This window comes from Antechinus flavipes, chromosome 6 (assembly GCF_016432865.1).
Source record: "Antechinus flavipes isolate AdamAnt ecotype Samford, QLD, Australia chromosome 6, AdamAnt_v2, whole genome shotgun sequence".
In the NCBI taxonomy this organism is placed as follows: domain Eukaryota; kingdom Metazoa; phylum Chordata; class Mammalia; order Dasyuromorphia; family Dasyuridae; genus Antechinus; species Antechinus flavipes.
The window spans coordinates 195,047,076-195,062,806 of NC_067403.1; the positions used below are offsets into that span (position 1 = coordinate 195,047,076).

The 15,731-nt window shown below is 36.5% G+C and overlaps 1 protein-coding gene across 4 annotated transcripts in view; it reads left to right on the plus strand.

Moving 5' to 3' along the window:
• Nucleotides 1–15,099, plus strand: part of ZFYVE28 (zinc finger FYVE-type containing 28) — a 186,460-nt gene extending 171,361 nt beyond the window's left edge. For all 4 annotated transcript variants that reach the window (XM_051966354.1, XM_051966355.1, XM_051966356.1 and 1 more), the window contains 2 exons: nt 11,863–11,966; nt 12,944–15,099. In XM_051966354.1, the coding sequence (XP_051822314.1) occupies nt 11,863–11,966; nt 12,944–13,075 (236 nt within the window). In that variant the 3' untranslated portion in view covers nt 13,076–15,099. The remainder of the gene's footprint in view (nt 1–11,862; nt 11,967–12,943) is intronic.
• Nucleotides 15,100–15,731: the final 632 nt, after the last annotated feature.

Genomic DNA, 15,731 nt, shown 5'->3' on the forward strand with positions numbered 1-15,731 from the left:
GTGGATAGTGAGGCAGTGGTAGTTTATTCTTTCGAAGATAGAAAAAAAAAGTGGACAAAAATAGATCTGCTGTGGTAGAGTCACTGAAAAGTCTGTTAGGATTGGGAAAGCCTGAACATGTTTGTAAGCAAATGGAAACTAACTAGGAAATGAGAAAGGACTTGATATAGTATAATACAATACCAGGCAAGTCAAAAACAATATAATACAAGATAAAACAATAAACATTCATTAAGCTGCTGTTGGATACAGACCACTGTGCTAGGTGTTAGAAGAGTTGTGTTGTCAAGCTAGGTCCCTGCCCTCAGGGGACTTACTGTTTAATGATAAGGTCAGGCATGCCTTGGAGATATTGCAGGGTCAGTCCAGATCACTGCAATAAAAGAATCATGAATTTTTTAGTTTTCCAGTTATATTTACACTAAATTTTACTTTATTAAGTGTACAAGAGTATTATAAATACTTTGTGGCTAAAAAAAATGTTAACTATCATCTGAGTCTTCAGCGAGTGATATTCTTTTCTCTGGTGGAAGGTTTTGCCTTGATATTGTTGGCTGCTGACTGATCAAGGTGGTAGTTGATGTAGGTTGGGATGGCTTTGGCAATTTCTTGAAATTAGACAATGAAGTTTGCCACATAAATTGACTCTTCCTTTCACATACAGGCCATTGCAGGGTTACTAACTGATCTAATTTCAACATCATTGTGTCTCTAGGAATAAGGAAGCCTGAGAAGAGGGAGCAAAATGAGGGGCTGCCTTGTAGAGCAGTCAGAATTAAGTTCATCATCTTATATGAGTACAATTGATCAATTGTAAGATTAATCTCAAAGATCACTGATCACAGATCACCATAGTAGATAATAATGGTGATGAAAAAGTTTAATATATTGTGAAAATTGCCAAAATGTGATACAGAGACCAAATGTGAGAACATGTTGTTCAAAAAATGGCACCAACAGGCTTACTTGAGGCAGAGTTGCCACAAATCTTCATTTAGGAAAAAATGTATTATTCACAGAGCACAATAAAGTGAAGGAGCCAACGCAGATAGTAATAATACACATTAACTGAAAAATAATTTTAGACAATTATCAAAGTTCTGTGTGAGTTCTGATAGGGAAAGTGCTCATCAGGCAGAGGGAGCAGGAAAGATTTCTTGAAAAAAATAGCATTTGAGGTGGATTTTAAATGATGTATAAGACATATCCAAGTAGAACAGTGGATAAAGCTCTGGACTTAGAGTTAGGAGGATCTGAGTTCAAATGGGACCTCAGATATTAACTTGATCTGCCTTAGTTGCCTCATCTATAAAGTGAGGATAATTGGATCACTGAGAGCTAGCTAACTCCTAATAGAATAGCAACCCTGGTCTCCCTCTTTTGCACTGGCTGCACTTTCCTTTATTCCTTCTAGTTCTCTGTTTGAGGGAGTTGGAATACTCCTGGCTCCCCAATGCCACTCCAGATTCTTTCTCTACAACCAAAACTAACTAATCTCTTCTCCTTCAATATTCCCTCAAACCCTGTTTATCACCCATTTAGAATTCTGGTAGCTGTTGTCTGCAGATCTCTAGGATTCTTTTCTTTCCTCATAGAGTTCAGCACTGAACTCTGATCATAGTGTCTCTCTTCCCCTCTATTTCCACCCTCATTTAAGGGAGGTGCCTCATGCATCCTAACCTCACAGTTCCTCAGCATCCTCATTTCCCTTGGCTCTTCTTCCCTTGACCCCACTTCAGCCAAACACACAGATGATGGTGAAGTGATCTTGCCGTCACCGACAGATGTATCACTTGCTCGTGCATGAACTCTGGAATCCTTTGATCACAGTCAGTTGCTATTCCACCCCGCCCCCCCCCCCTTCTATCCCCAAACCCTGTTCTTTATCCTCACTACAATCTCTAGTTTTTCCACCCTTCCTTTCTTTTCCCAGGTCATCGCTCCATGCACAAGCCAGACCCTCCTTCCTTTCCTATCTGGAGTACTTGATGATGGAGTTCAACTCCATACTGGCCTCTTCTCCTGAATTTTTGACCCCTTATTGTCTAGACCCTGCCAAGCCTGTCTTGGATCACTCCCACTATCCATTGCCATCCCTCCTACACACATGCTGCTGAACAAAGCTGAAGGAATCTCTCAAAACTGGTGCCTACATCCATTCCAGATTTATGTTACATAACGTCAGCTGCCTACTCAATGATGTAAGGCAATTGTTTTACGCCTCCCAAGTTAATGCACTATCAGAGAGGTCACTCTGGCTCCTCCATAGCTTTTCATTCTTCTTCATCTATCCCACAGCTCCTCTGATGTGTACCCTCTACGCTGAAAAACTTGCCTCTTTATTTAAAAAAAAAAAAAAAAAAAAAAAAAAGGCCATTCTCCCATTTCTCCCTCTTTCTTATCTCCCTCAGAGAGGGACTTCTGGCACCATCTCCTGTAAAGGTCTGAAACCCTGAGTAGGTGCACTGTAATCAGACAACCAAGCACTTAAGGCTAATTCCCTATTGGACAATACTCTATTAGCATATGCTTGGAAAATGGCCCTTCTCACTATTCTGTGCTGGCTCCATCTTTTGGTATATACAGATAAATGTAGGAGAGATTAGGGGGTGGAGTAAGACAAGCAAGGGTCAATTTAGAGGAGAATGAGAAGAGAGGTAGGTAGGTGGAGAGCTTGTGGCAGTTTTGTCCATCTCCTTGATTTCTCCCCCTAAAGACCAAGGGCTTTTGGCTGATCCTGAGGTCAACAGGTTGCTAACCCAGACTTTACATTCTCCTCCCTCATTTCTGTTTCATGTAATGAAGTGGTCTTTCTCTTTGCCCTTCCATCTGCAAGTGATCCCATTCTATTCCATCTTCTCCAGCATATTGCTTCTTCTAGCATTCCCACCTTTGCTCTTACATTTAATCTACCTATGAGTTACTTCTCTGCTTTTTCTAAAAACATGTCTATCTTTTCTTCCATCTTCCAAAAATCCTCACAGAAACCATCCATTCTCCATTAGCTATTGCCCCATACTTTTTCAGTTTTGTGTTTAAAATCTTTCAGAGTTTGGTCTCTCTGGGATGCCTCTATGTCCTTTCCTTTCACTTTCTTAACTCCATAAACTCTAACTTGTTATTTTATCATTCAACTGAAATTGTTCTCTCCAAAGTTATTAATGATCTCCTAATTTCCAAATATAAGTGATTTTTCCCCTCAATCCTCATCCTTCAACTTCTGCAGATTTTAACCACCCTCTTCTTCCTGATGCTTGTCAATAATTGCCTTCTCCTTAATACTCTTTTCTCTTGAGGTTTTCATGATACTGCTCTCTCTTGATTCTCTAGAATTTTTTCCTTCTCAATTACTTATCCCAGTCCTCTGTGCTGACCTTCAGTCTTCCGTATTCAGCTGCTTATTGGATACTGTAAACTGGATGTTCCATTTTGAATTCAGCATGTCCAAAATTGAACTCATTATTTCCCCTCTGATGCTTTCCCTCTTCCTGACTATCCTGACTTCCATCAAGTCCCAGATCAAATCGCACCATGTATGAGAAGCATTTCTTGATTCTCCTTAATTCTAGAGCCTTCTCTCTATCGATTATTTCCAGTTTATCTTGTCCATAGATTGTTTATATTTCATTGTTTGCATATTGTCTCCCCTGATATTCTGTGAGCTCCCAAAAAGCAGGGACTTTCTCTTGCTTTTCCTTGAATTCCCAGTGCTTAGCATAACACCTGACTAGGTTCAAAATAAATGTTTGTTCACTGACTAACTACCTTCCAAGACTATTGTAAGGATAAAAATGACAAATATTTATAAAGTGTTCTGTAAGCCTAAAACTGTTATATAAATACTAGCTAATTTGTGTTATTATTATTAGGAGGCTAACGGATAAAGATCAGAAGGAAGAACATTCCAAGTGTACAGAACAGACCAAAGGCTTGAAGTTGTGAGAACATGATGTATTTTTAGGGGAGAGAGGATTGACTGGAGCATAGAGTTCTCAGAGGGGAGACTGGAAAGATAGAATAAGTGCAGGCTGTAGAGCATCTTAAAGGCCAGGCAGAGAAGCTTGAACTTGATGGGAAATCAATAGGGCATTACTAAAAATTTCTGGAAACTATAGAAAGGATCATTCGGAGAGGAGAGAGAGAAGATGAGGAAGATCTGGCTAAGGCAGCTATTGCAATATTCCTGGTGGGTAAAAATGAGTACCTGTACTTAGGGTGATGAAATTTGAAGAACAAGGAGGGGGACTGATGTGAGAGATATTTTGGAGCTGAAATTGACAGGTTTTGGCAATTTATTAGATAGGAGATTTGAATTAAAGAAAAGCCCAAAATTAGAGACATGTGAGACTTTGTGAATGATGATTCCTTTGACACTCTCCCCTCCCCCCCCAAAAAGCAATGTAGCCAGGAGTAGGTTTTGCAGAAAAGATAATGAGTTTATTTTTTGGTACATTGAAGTTGAAGTGCTGACAAGATTTACATTTTTAAAGAGGAACAGTGTGCAGATGTTTTGCATGACTATGCTTATTTGTTTAAAAAAGGAGGGGGTTGGATTTTTGGAGGGAGCAAGGAAATATGATAGTTATGTCCAAAGTAGTCAAAAAGGAAAAAAAGAGGGTCATTTTATTTTTTTAAATAATAGCTTTTATTTTTTTTATTTTACTATTTTTTTTAAGATTTCAGATGTTTATTTCTGGAACTGTACAGCAGGTATTAAAGTACAACAAATACAAAATAATGCTCAAAAAAATCAGTGTTTATGTACAAATATTAAAGTCAATGCAACAATAGCGACTTCCTCTTGAACATCTGACACTAAAACTTGTTCTGATTGTCACTGATTTATCTCATACTCACATGGTACTTATTTCAAGCTGGGACAATTGGAATCACTGGTCATCTAAAAGGAATAGTAATACCTACCATATTTTAACAATATAACTGCTAAGAGTTTCCTCCTTTTAGTGAAAAATTAGGAACTTTTTAAAAAACAGTAACCATGTCAATATTTTTATAAATTATTTTCAATTCCCATTTGTAGATAATGTGCTTGTAACTCTGGGCAAACAATCTCCTTGTTGGTCAGGCTTATTCATTAGTTTACATTCAAAGTTGAGATATTTACTAGAGACTTTGGTTAAATTAAATAGTATCACTATGCTCTACTAGATCTGAAGTTCTCACACATTTATGACCCTCAATTTTAAAAATTAAAAAAAAAAAGGAAATAATTGCACAATTCTTTGACCTAATTGTACACACTTCTGTATTCTTCAGCAAACAGTATTGTACATCCTTCAAGTAAATTCAGCAATTGAGGATTTGTCATTCTCCTAAACTAAACATTTAAAAATAGCTTTTTATTTTCAAAATACATGCAAAGATAGTTTTCAACATTAATTTCTACAAAATCCTACATTCCAAATTTTTCTCCCTCCACTCCTTCTCCTCTACACAGCAAGTAATCTATTATAGGTTAAACATGTGCAGTTCTTTTATATATAGTTTCACAAATATCATGCTGCTCAAGAAAAATCAGATCAAAAAGGAAAAAAAAATGAGAAAGAAAACAAGAAGCAAGCAAACAACAACAAAAAAGGAGAAAATGCTATGTTGTGATCCACATTAAGTCTCCATAGTTCTTTCTCTGGATGCAGATGGCACTTTTCATCCCAAATTGGAATTGGCCTGAATCACCTCATTGTTGAAAAGATCCAGGTCCATCACAGTTGATCATTACATCATCTTGTTGTTGATGTAATTGTTCTCTTGGTTCTGTTTACTTCACTTAGCATCAGATCATGTAAGTCTTTCCAGACCTTTCTGAAATCAGCCTGCTGATCATTTCTTATAAAACAATAATATTCCATAACATTCATACCATAATTTATTCAGTCATTCTTCATTTGATGGGCATCCACTCAGTTTCCAGTTCCTTGCCACTAACAAAGAGGGTTGCTACAAATGTTTTTGTACATGTGGGTCCTTTTCCTTTTTTTTTTTTTCTTTTATGATAGAGGGTCATTTTAAAATCCATAGAAGAGGATAAAGAGAAGTTCATGACATACAAAAAAGCAAAATCTTTTTTTTCCCTTTAGGCAAATACTGTCCATCATTTAAATTTATCCTTTTCCACAAAGTCTCTCTGGACCATTCTCTCTGATCTAAACTCTGAGAGCACTGATTATTGGTATCACTCATTTCATACTAAACCATAGAGATAAGGTAGAATGGCGCAAAGAAAGCTGGGTTTGGGATTAGAGAACCTAGATTTAGAAATCCTGACTCTGTTGTTTGTTCTGCCAAAAATAAGCACTAATCATTAAGTTCTCTTCCAGCTCCGAATGCTATGATCCTATTTACTACCTAGCAAGTCTCTTATATTGTTGTATTCTGTTCCAGTTCACTTATTATTTAACGATTTGTGTTTATATTTGCATTTTTTCAGGCTGGGTAGTAAGCTCTTTATTTTTTCATAGTCATCATGATGCTGGTCTTGAGATAGCAGGATCCTGGGTTTGAGTTCTACCTTTGAAAATAACTGGCTGACTAACACTTTTTTTGTCTCCATTTCTTCATAAGAAAATCAGTAATACTAGTGCTTTTCTCTTAAAGTGTTATGAGAATCAAATGAAATATTGTATTCTCATTATATGTATTATAAAGTTTGAAAAAATAACAAAGAAATCACTATCATCATCATTATCATCATCATTCTTTCAAATAAGCAAACATTCCAAGTCATAGTGCAGTTTTAATCTTTAACTTTAGACATTTGAGACAACTTATATATGAGGCCACTTTGAAGATAGGTATCACACACAGGGTATCCCAAAAGTCCTAATTTTGCAGTATTAATATTTTGCGGTGTTAAAGCTTTAAAAACATTTTACAGTATTAAAATTCTAAAAAAAATGTTAAACTGCACCAAGACTTTTAGGATACCCTGGGTTATGCTTCTTTATGTCCCTTAGAACAAATAGGACTGCAATAGTACACAAAATTCACATATGTATAGCAAACACTGACTGGAAAGGCAGCATTCAACATAAGTCAGAGCCCCAGACCTGGGGTCAGGAAAAGGTATATCCAAATCATGTCTGACACTTATTGTATGATAAATCCCCTTTCCCCATTTGCAAGATTGGGTGTACTTGATAGCATCTAGAGTCCATTCTAGCTTTTTAAATATGTGATTCTATTGTGCACTGGATTTAGAATTAGGAAGACCTGGTTCAGATCCTAGAAGAGTTGGCCAGTAGGAGACAGGGCTCCCTCAGAAGGTTGTGGATTCCTGTACCAAGACCTCTTTGATGATTTGTCAGAAATGTCATAGGAGAATACAGAAATTGTGCCAGGCAATTTCTGAGAACCCGCCTAACTAGTTTCTGTGGTTTTCTGTGACTCACTGAGAAATAAAAAGAAATCTTGTTATATTTCTTCAAGAACATTTTTTGGACTTTATCTTAAATGGTAGAATGTCAGATCTAGAAGGGGTTTGAGAAGCCATCTCATCCAACCCCTTTATTATATAAACAAATGAACTGAGACTCAAAGGAAAAGTGCCACACTCAGCATCACAAAGCATCAGTGCTAGGAGTGACTAGGATGTGACCTGAGATTTCCTGAGTCCTGTCTTTTCATGACTACTCAATCCCACTGCGGGTTGAAACCCTTCTTTTAGTTTTGGGTTATTTTTTGCTTTTGCCTTGCTCTTTATGTAGTCCTATCCCTCCTATTTTACCTGGAGAGACATTTGCCTCTTTTGCCAAAGCTAATTTCTTCCTTATGTGCTTTTCCTTTGATCTTTACTACTGTCCCAAGAATTTGCTACTTCTCCTTCTTTCCTGACTCCTTCCTTTCTTGTGAGCAAACATGCTCAAATTCCCTCACTTATTAAAAGATCTTCCCTTGATCTTTCTACCTTTTTTAGCTGTTGCCTTCATCTCTATAACGTGTGCTTGCGCTTCCTCACTACCTACTCAGTCAAAAGAGCCTTGAAATCTGGCTTTGACTTTTATCACTCTATTAAAAATGTTTTCTCAAAAATCACCAGTGGCATTACTAATAAATTCAGTGAATTCTTTTTGGTCCTTATTCCCCATGCATTTGACCTTTCTTGTTGGCTCCAGGCTTATTTTCCAACTGACAACTGGACATCCCCATACAGATGTTCCATGAGCTCCTCAAACACAAGATATACAAAACCAAACTTTCCCTTAAAACCTGGTTTTCTTTTTGATTTCCTTACATCTGATACCAGAAATACAGTATTCCAAAGGTCATCCACACATACAGGTTTTAAACTTCTATTCTTCACTTTTCATATCCAATGAATTTTCAAGTTCTTTTGATTTCTCCTTCAAAATACTATATATGTCTTCCTTTGTTGTCTTTTTCCCCACAGAACTGTTACATTTATTTATTAAATAAATATTTATTGATACATTTTGTTTTGATATTATTTACAATTCCCAGTTGGTATCTTTCTACTTCTTAAAAGAAATGTATTGTAAAATTGTAAAAAGAAGTAAGAAAAAAAGTAAAACTAACTAACTTGTTGAAATAGCCTGGAAATATAGTCAGGGTTCCATACCCATAGGCTCCCTACTCTGAAGAAAAGCTGGGGAAGGTACTTTCTCATATCACTTCTCTGGGAACATGCTTGGTCATTATAATTTCACAATATAAATTTTAATCATTTTGTTCTTGTCATTATTTGCATTTAAATTTATAAAATTTTATAAATCATTGGATTATAATCATAATATAGTGTATATTTTCCAGCTTCTTTTTATATTCTGGGCTGGACCTGACTCAGACCAGTCCCTTACTAATTTAAATATAATATTGGAATAAAGTGAGATACTAGTAGGTCATTAAACAGTTTAAAAAAAAGAGAGAGATTGCTTAGCTATAGCGGAGGTATACTCAACAAAAAGAGTCATTGAAGATACCTGGAGTTGAGTCTGCTAAAAGAAGCTCACTTGTCTAACTTTTCCCTTATGATCCAGGAACCAAGCATTCAAATATCTTCTCGAGCTCCTGGTGGCTGCTTTGAAGTCAGCCAAATGAGGAAGTGTTCCCAATGATTTGAGCCCATGCTTCTTTGAGTTAACCAAGTCAACAGGAAGGTCTCAGTATCTTTTAAGGAAAAAACAGCCTAACTTGACTGAGGAAGGAGGTTAGGATATTGTTCTTGCCACAGTTTCTTTCACTTTGGACCGATTCACATGTCTTCCTATGCTCATAGGAATATATACTATATACATCATATTTCTTATTTGAAGCAATAATTGCACTAGCATCGCATATCATTCACAAATAGCAGGTTTTTACTTTGTTTCTAATTCTTTGTTACTACAAAAAAAAAAAAAAAACTGCCATAAATATTTCGATGCATATGGATGGGACCTTTCTTTCATCATCCTCCCTGGTTGTAATACCTAAGTCAAAGAGCATAAACATTTTAGTCACTTTCTTAGCATAGTTCCAGATTTCTTTCACATTGCCTGTGATTGGACCAATTCAAAGTTCCACTAACAATATGCTTGGATGTCCATATTTTTCTGTAATTCTTTTAGCATTGCCTATTTCCTTCTTTGGCTATCTTTACCAATTTACTGAGTGTACGGCAAAGCCTCAGGGTTATTTTGAGCTGCATTTTTCTTGTTACTGGTGATGGCATTGGTGATGCCATATGTCATTTTTTCATATGGTTATATATGGTCATATGGTTTTCATATGGTTCATATAAATTGTAATTATTCTTGAGAGGTGTTTATTCACATCCTTTGTTACCTATTGAGGAATGAATTTTGGTCTTATATACTTCTATTATTTGTCTATGTATCTTGGATCTCAAACCCTTATCATAGATATTTGATAAATATTTTTCCTAGTCACTTGTTCTTCTATATTTTAGTTGCATTAATTTGTTAATGCAGAACCCTTTCAATTTCTTGCCATAGAAATTATCTGTTTTATCTTTTGAAATTCTCCCTCCTTTGTTTGATTAAGAATTTACTCCCTATGCAGAGAGGGGACTATGGGGACTGAATGTGGATCACAACACTGTATTTTCACCTTTGTTGTTGTTGTTTGCTTGCTTGCTTTTGTTGTTCTCATTTTTTTCTTCGTTTGATCTGATTTTGCTTTGATCCAACAAATGATAGACATGTGTTTAAAGAATTGCATATGTTTAACCTATATTAAATTACTTGCTTAGGGGAGGAGGGAGGAAGGGAGGGAGAAAAGTTTGAAAAACAAGGTTTTGCAAAGATGAATGTTGATAACTATGTTGGTGTACATTTTGAAAAATAAAAAGCTATTATTATTGGGAGGGGAATTTATTCTCCAGGGACAACTAATGGGTAGAGTACCAGCCCTAGAGTTAGGAGGATCTGAGTTCAAATGTGGCCTTAGATACTTAACCTTGCTATGTGACACTGGGCAAATCATTTAACACCAATTGTCTAAACTACTCCCCTGCCAAAAAAAAAAAGAGAGGTAGAGATAATTCACTCCCTACCTGTAGCCATCACATGGTCTGCTTTCTCTAATTTTTCATGGTATGTCCTTTAATATTCAGATCATATGGCCATTTTGAGTTGATTGTAGTTAACTAATGTAAAATGTTGGTCTAAATCTAATTTGTGACAAACTGGCTTTTTTTTTTCATTTTTTCCAGTAATTCTTATCAAAAAGGAAGTTTTTTTCCTAAATAATTTATATTTGGGTTTTTATCAAATGTCAGGTAGAATTGTATTATTTCTGATTCTTTATTGTCTTATCTATTCCATTTATCTCCTTTTATATTTTAACTATACCAAATAGTTTTGTTGATGACAGCCCTATAATATAGTTTGAGTCCCTTTCTGTTTTGTACAATTACCATTTCTTTACTACCCACTTAAGACTATTTCAATATTTTCTTAACAAGTTTTCCCATTCCTACATCCTACTACCATCTTTAAATACTAAAATCCAGGCTATCCTTCACTACCAGTGCCCCTTCCTCCATGGAACTTTCTCTGATATCCCTCACCTCCAACCTTTTTAGAAGTGATTCTTCTGTTGCCAGACCTGGTCATACTCCATATTTCTCTTCTATATTTGCCTACTTTGTATTATAATTATCTGTGTGTGTAGCCTTTGTTTGTAAACTCCATGAAGACAGGGTCTTTGCTTGCCTTATCTACTTTGTTCTCAATGTCTCTAACTAACGGGTTTCAGCACACAGAATACAATCAGTGAGTGTTTCATATTGAATAGAATTGACTTAGTTCTCACTGAGAACAAATCAATTGCTGTAAATTCTAAAGCATTTTGTTCAGTATGGTCATTACTGGCTGGACTTTTCCACTGGCAGCTAAGAATCAGATGGAATGCATTGATATATTTGAACGTTGGATGTATGGTTTTTTCCCTAGGCTCTTGACCTCAGTACCGTATTGTACAGCAAATTTCATAAATCTGAGGTGATGGGAAAAGGGTAGTCTTCCAGCTGTGTTTTTGAGACAGATGTGATTTCCAGCAAATAGTAAAGAGCTAGAGAGATTTTTCTGTATATTTTTTCAACAAGCTTAAATAAATTAAGAAAGAGAGGAAGACAGAAAAGGAAATTAGAAACCCAAAGTTCTATGTCTGTATCTATTTGTCTAAATCAGGTCTCATCATCCAACCTGTTATGCTCTTGAACTGTGTATTTGTAGAACAGATTTTACTTGGTGTATCAACATCTGTATTTAGATTATGTGCTTTTGGTTCTTCTCCCCCAACAATTACCCACGGTTGGTTAGGTTTCTTTTTTCTCCCTTTAACTTGTTGCAATATCTGCTTTGGTTTTTCTGTTTTGGACAGATCCTCCTGAATGGGTACCAGATGAAGCCTGCAGCTACTGCACAGCATGCAAAGCGCCTTTCACTGTTATTCGGAGGAAGCACCACTGTAGGAGCTGTGGCAAGGTACGGAGCTCCAGGGCAATGTGAAGGTCACTGAAACCAGTTTGGAACTGAGGCCAAAAGACTATAAATGGCCAAGCTTTGAAAACAGTGGTATTTCCACCTGGAAAGCTCTGTTTCTTCACATAACCCAAATGTAGATAGAATGCAGCCTTTTAAAGGGCTCTAAATAAGAGGGCCTGAACAAAATGTCAGATGCCTCCTCTTAACTCCATGGCCCGGGGCCCTGCCAACAATCTCTGGGATTCATTTATTCCAATAGCCTGTGCTACTGAGGACAGATTGGATTTGGGGCTATAAGACTACTATTTCAAAAAAAAAAAAAAGAGAGAGAGAGCTACTTTTAGAATTATAAATGATGAGCCAATGAAATTTAATAATTGAAATAGCAAAAGAGCAAGATGGCTACTACCAGGATAAATTACACTGATAAGAAGCAAGAAAGCAATCTCTTTTAAAGGTATATGCATATTACGGTAATCTGAATAGTCATTGTTTAGGGAGGAAAATTACTAAAAGCATTCTCCTAAAATTTCCTAGCCCAGGAAACCAGATATTGTCAGTGAGTTTTGAGTTTCCCATTATCAAGATATGCTTAAGTGATTTATTGATTTTTTTCCATATTACTATAGGAGGATCCTATAGAAGGGTTGCATTACAGTATAGTTTGGTTCATTAAATAGGCAGTAGAATTAAGGAATAAGTTTAATTTAAATACACATACATATGCTTTTAAAATAAGTTATTTACATAGTATCTCTGAGTAAAAATGTTCTAGTAAGTTCATTACTTATCTATTCATGTTCATTTTGAACACTTTCCAAAAATATAACTTAGAAAGAAGAGTGAGAGAAATACAGTGAAGCCCACAAAGGGAGTGAACATTCCTTAATGGAAGCCCAGCTTAAGATATCTTAGAGTGGGCAGCTGATGTCCAGAAAGTAAACCTGTATCAACAAACCCATCTCTTTGTGTTTCAGATTTTCTGCTCCCGCTGCTCTTCCCACTCTGCACCGTTACCTCGTTATGGTCAGATGAAACCTGTCCGTGTTTGCACTCACTGTTACATGTTCCATGTCACGCCTTTTTATAGTGACAAAGCTGGTATTTGACATATTAAACTAGTGATCTATTTAATGAAGTCATACATGGACTAAAATTCTATGTGACTTAAGCCAAGAATTAACTGGAAAGAAGGATCCTGTCAGAAACATGTAGGCTTTAAGCATCCATCATAATGTATTTTGTACAGATGGTTTTTATTGCATTTTCCTAAGCTGCTAAAGGGAACTATGGGAAGCCTATGGCTACTGGGGCTGCAATAGTCTTCCACAAATTTCTAACGTTAATATGATGATGCTATATGATACAGGAGAAACACACTTCATGAAATGAGGGGGGGGTCCCTATTTAAGCTACCAAGGCTTGCATTGCTGCCCATCTCCCAAACTCGCATTTGTGTCCTCCTTATAGGAAACTGATTCCAAGCTGCTCACTGGCTTTTGGCAGATGTCTTCTTCCTTTTGCTGGCTAGCCTTTTAAGTAAATAAACTCTGGCCAAATGTTACCAAATTTACACAGAATATTTAGAGAGGCAAAATTATCTTTGAAATGAAGAGGAAGCTCTTGAATTTCCAGAGCTATACGTTGCTGTTGCCTTTTGTTTGGGAATCATAGCAATAATTCTGAAGCTCTGCTCTTTTATTGTTACCTTGTTTTGCATGGGGTGGGCACTCTTAAGGATTCATTACATCTGACACCATTTCTTCCACCTCTTGGTTGTTTAAAAAAATGAGAATTAATATGAGAGTTTTATTTATATCATCAATAACAATAGTGAAAAACAAATGTCAGGGACATTGGTAAGTCGATACAAAATACTTTTTATTTTTGGACTTTTGCAGAACAAGGCACTGTTGTATGTGGAGCTGCTTATGAAACCAAAAATATTTAAAAGACAGATATTAAGACTGTCCATTTTTTATTCAAAAAGTCCTAAACATTTACTTACATTTTAGGGATACAAAATCTGCAATATATCATTTATGACATAATTTTATAAATCATGTCTTAGTCATTTTTTTTTTCAATTAGATGCAGGCCTGTCTTAGGAGAATGTATCTAAACCAGTAGAAAAATAATTTCTTATCCAAAGGGGAAAATACAGTGAGTGGGTTTTTTTGTACAGCAAGAGGTTTATTTTCCAAAGTATCTGCCCTAAAGTTTATTCACCAGTAGAGTGAAGAACTTGCTTTTGCCAGACACCAGATTTTGCTTTCTTCAGTATCCATATTCACATGGAGTACTACGTCACTAAAGAGCTGACAAGAAAACTGTGTGTTCTTTCTTTCAGAAAAGAATCTGATTCAACAGGGCAGACAAAACTGGTATCCTTTTTCAGCAATTTTCTGCCCCACACAAACCAATCAGATAAGATCCTCAGGTTTTCTTGGTTGTTCAGAACATAACATTTACATTACACGGAACCACATGGCATCGGGCATAAGAATTGCACCAGAGGGCTCAGTGCAGTGTTAAGTCATATTATCATGTCTGCACGGGAGTTTTGTTTCGTTTCCTTTTTGTAACCTTCCTCACCAAATCCTACAGAGGGGATCTCAGTGATGGCCCCGGTTTTTTTTGGCTCAGCATGATGCAGGTCTCTCATGCCAAGGGGAAAACTGAGAACTGTGGTACCAAACAGTGATACCTATTCAGGCTTCAATCTCAGGCTTCACATTGCAATGATTATTGCAGTTTTATTTTTGAGAAATGACAAACCTAATGCTTCTTTTATAGGATTAATAAATAAATAAAATTTAATTGTGACATTAACATGCACAAAAGTTGCTTCTTCTGTAAAAAAAAAAAAAAAAGTCTTTTATTTAATGGAGTGAATTTATTTATTCCAGCTTATTTTTATTCTGTAAATGCTGTAATTCAAAATCATTTCCATATTATATGCATATATATATAAGGATCTCAGACACTATAGTTTCTTATGTAAATACAGAATCCTATTTCTTTTACTGAAAAGCACAATGATTCTATCAGTATTAATATGCATTTGCCTCAGAGAAGACTTTGGTCTTATTATCTCTTGAGATAATTAAAAGGTCAGGACTTTCTACTTCCATGTGCTGGGTGGCTGTTTCCTTTTGTGTCGCTTTTATAAGGAGAAAGGTGACTTCTTACCAAACAAGTCAGTTTTAATCCCCTTAATCCACACATGAAACAGTGAGTAGGAGCAAATATATCCCATTCAGACACATTTTGGCCATTTGTGCACTGATTCACACATCTGCTGTCTCTGCAAAACAGTCAGGAGACTTTGACCCAGGAACTAGAACCATCGAACAAATTCCAGGAATAATTTTACTCAGATTTCAGATGGGCTTCAGTCCTTCCTGCTTAGACATGACCTGGCACCCTGAGCCACTCCCGGACTCTATTGCAGCTGTAAGCCTGAGAGCAAGACCTGACTCTCAGACGGCAGTAAGGCCATCTTGGATGATCTGGTGTTTTATTATTAGTCTACTGTGGTCACAGAGACTAGCTGAGCAACAATGGAGACGGCATGGAGTTGAGACGTGGAGACAGAGCCCATGCTGGTGAATTTTTAGTTGGTATGAGCAGAAAGGTAGAAAGTATCATACTCCCTCCTCGTCCCTCTGGCAGTGTTTAAATAAAAACCTTCTTGTCTAGTAGGGACATAATAAGGAAGCGAGGAGCTAGAGGAAGGAATGATCTGAACTCTACCCCAAAATA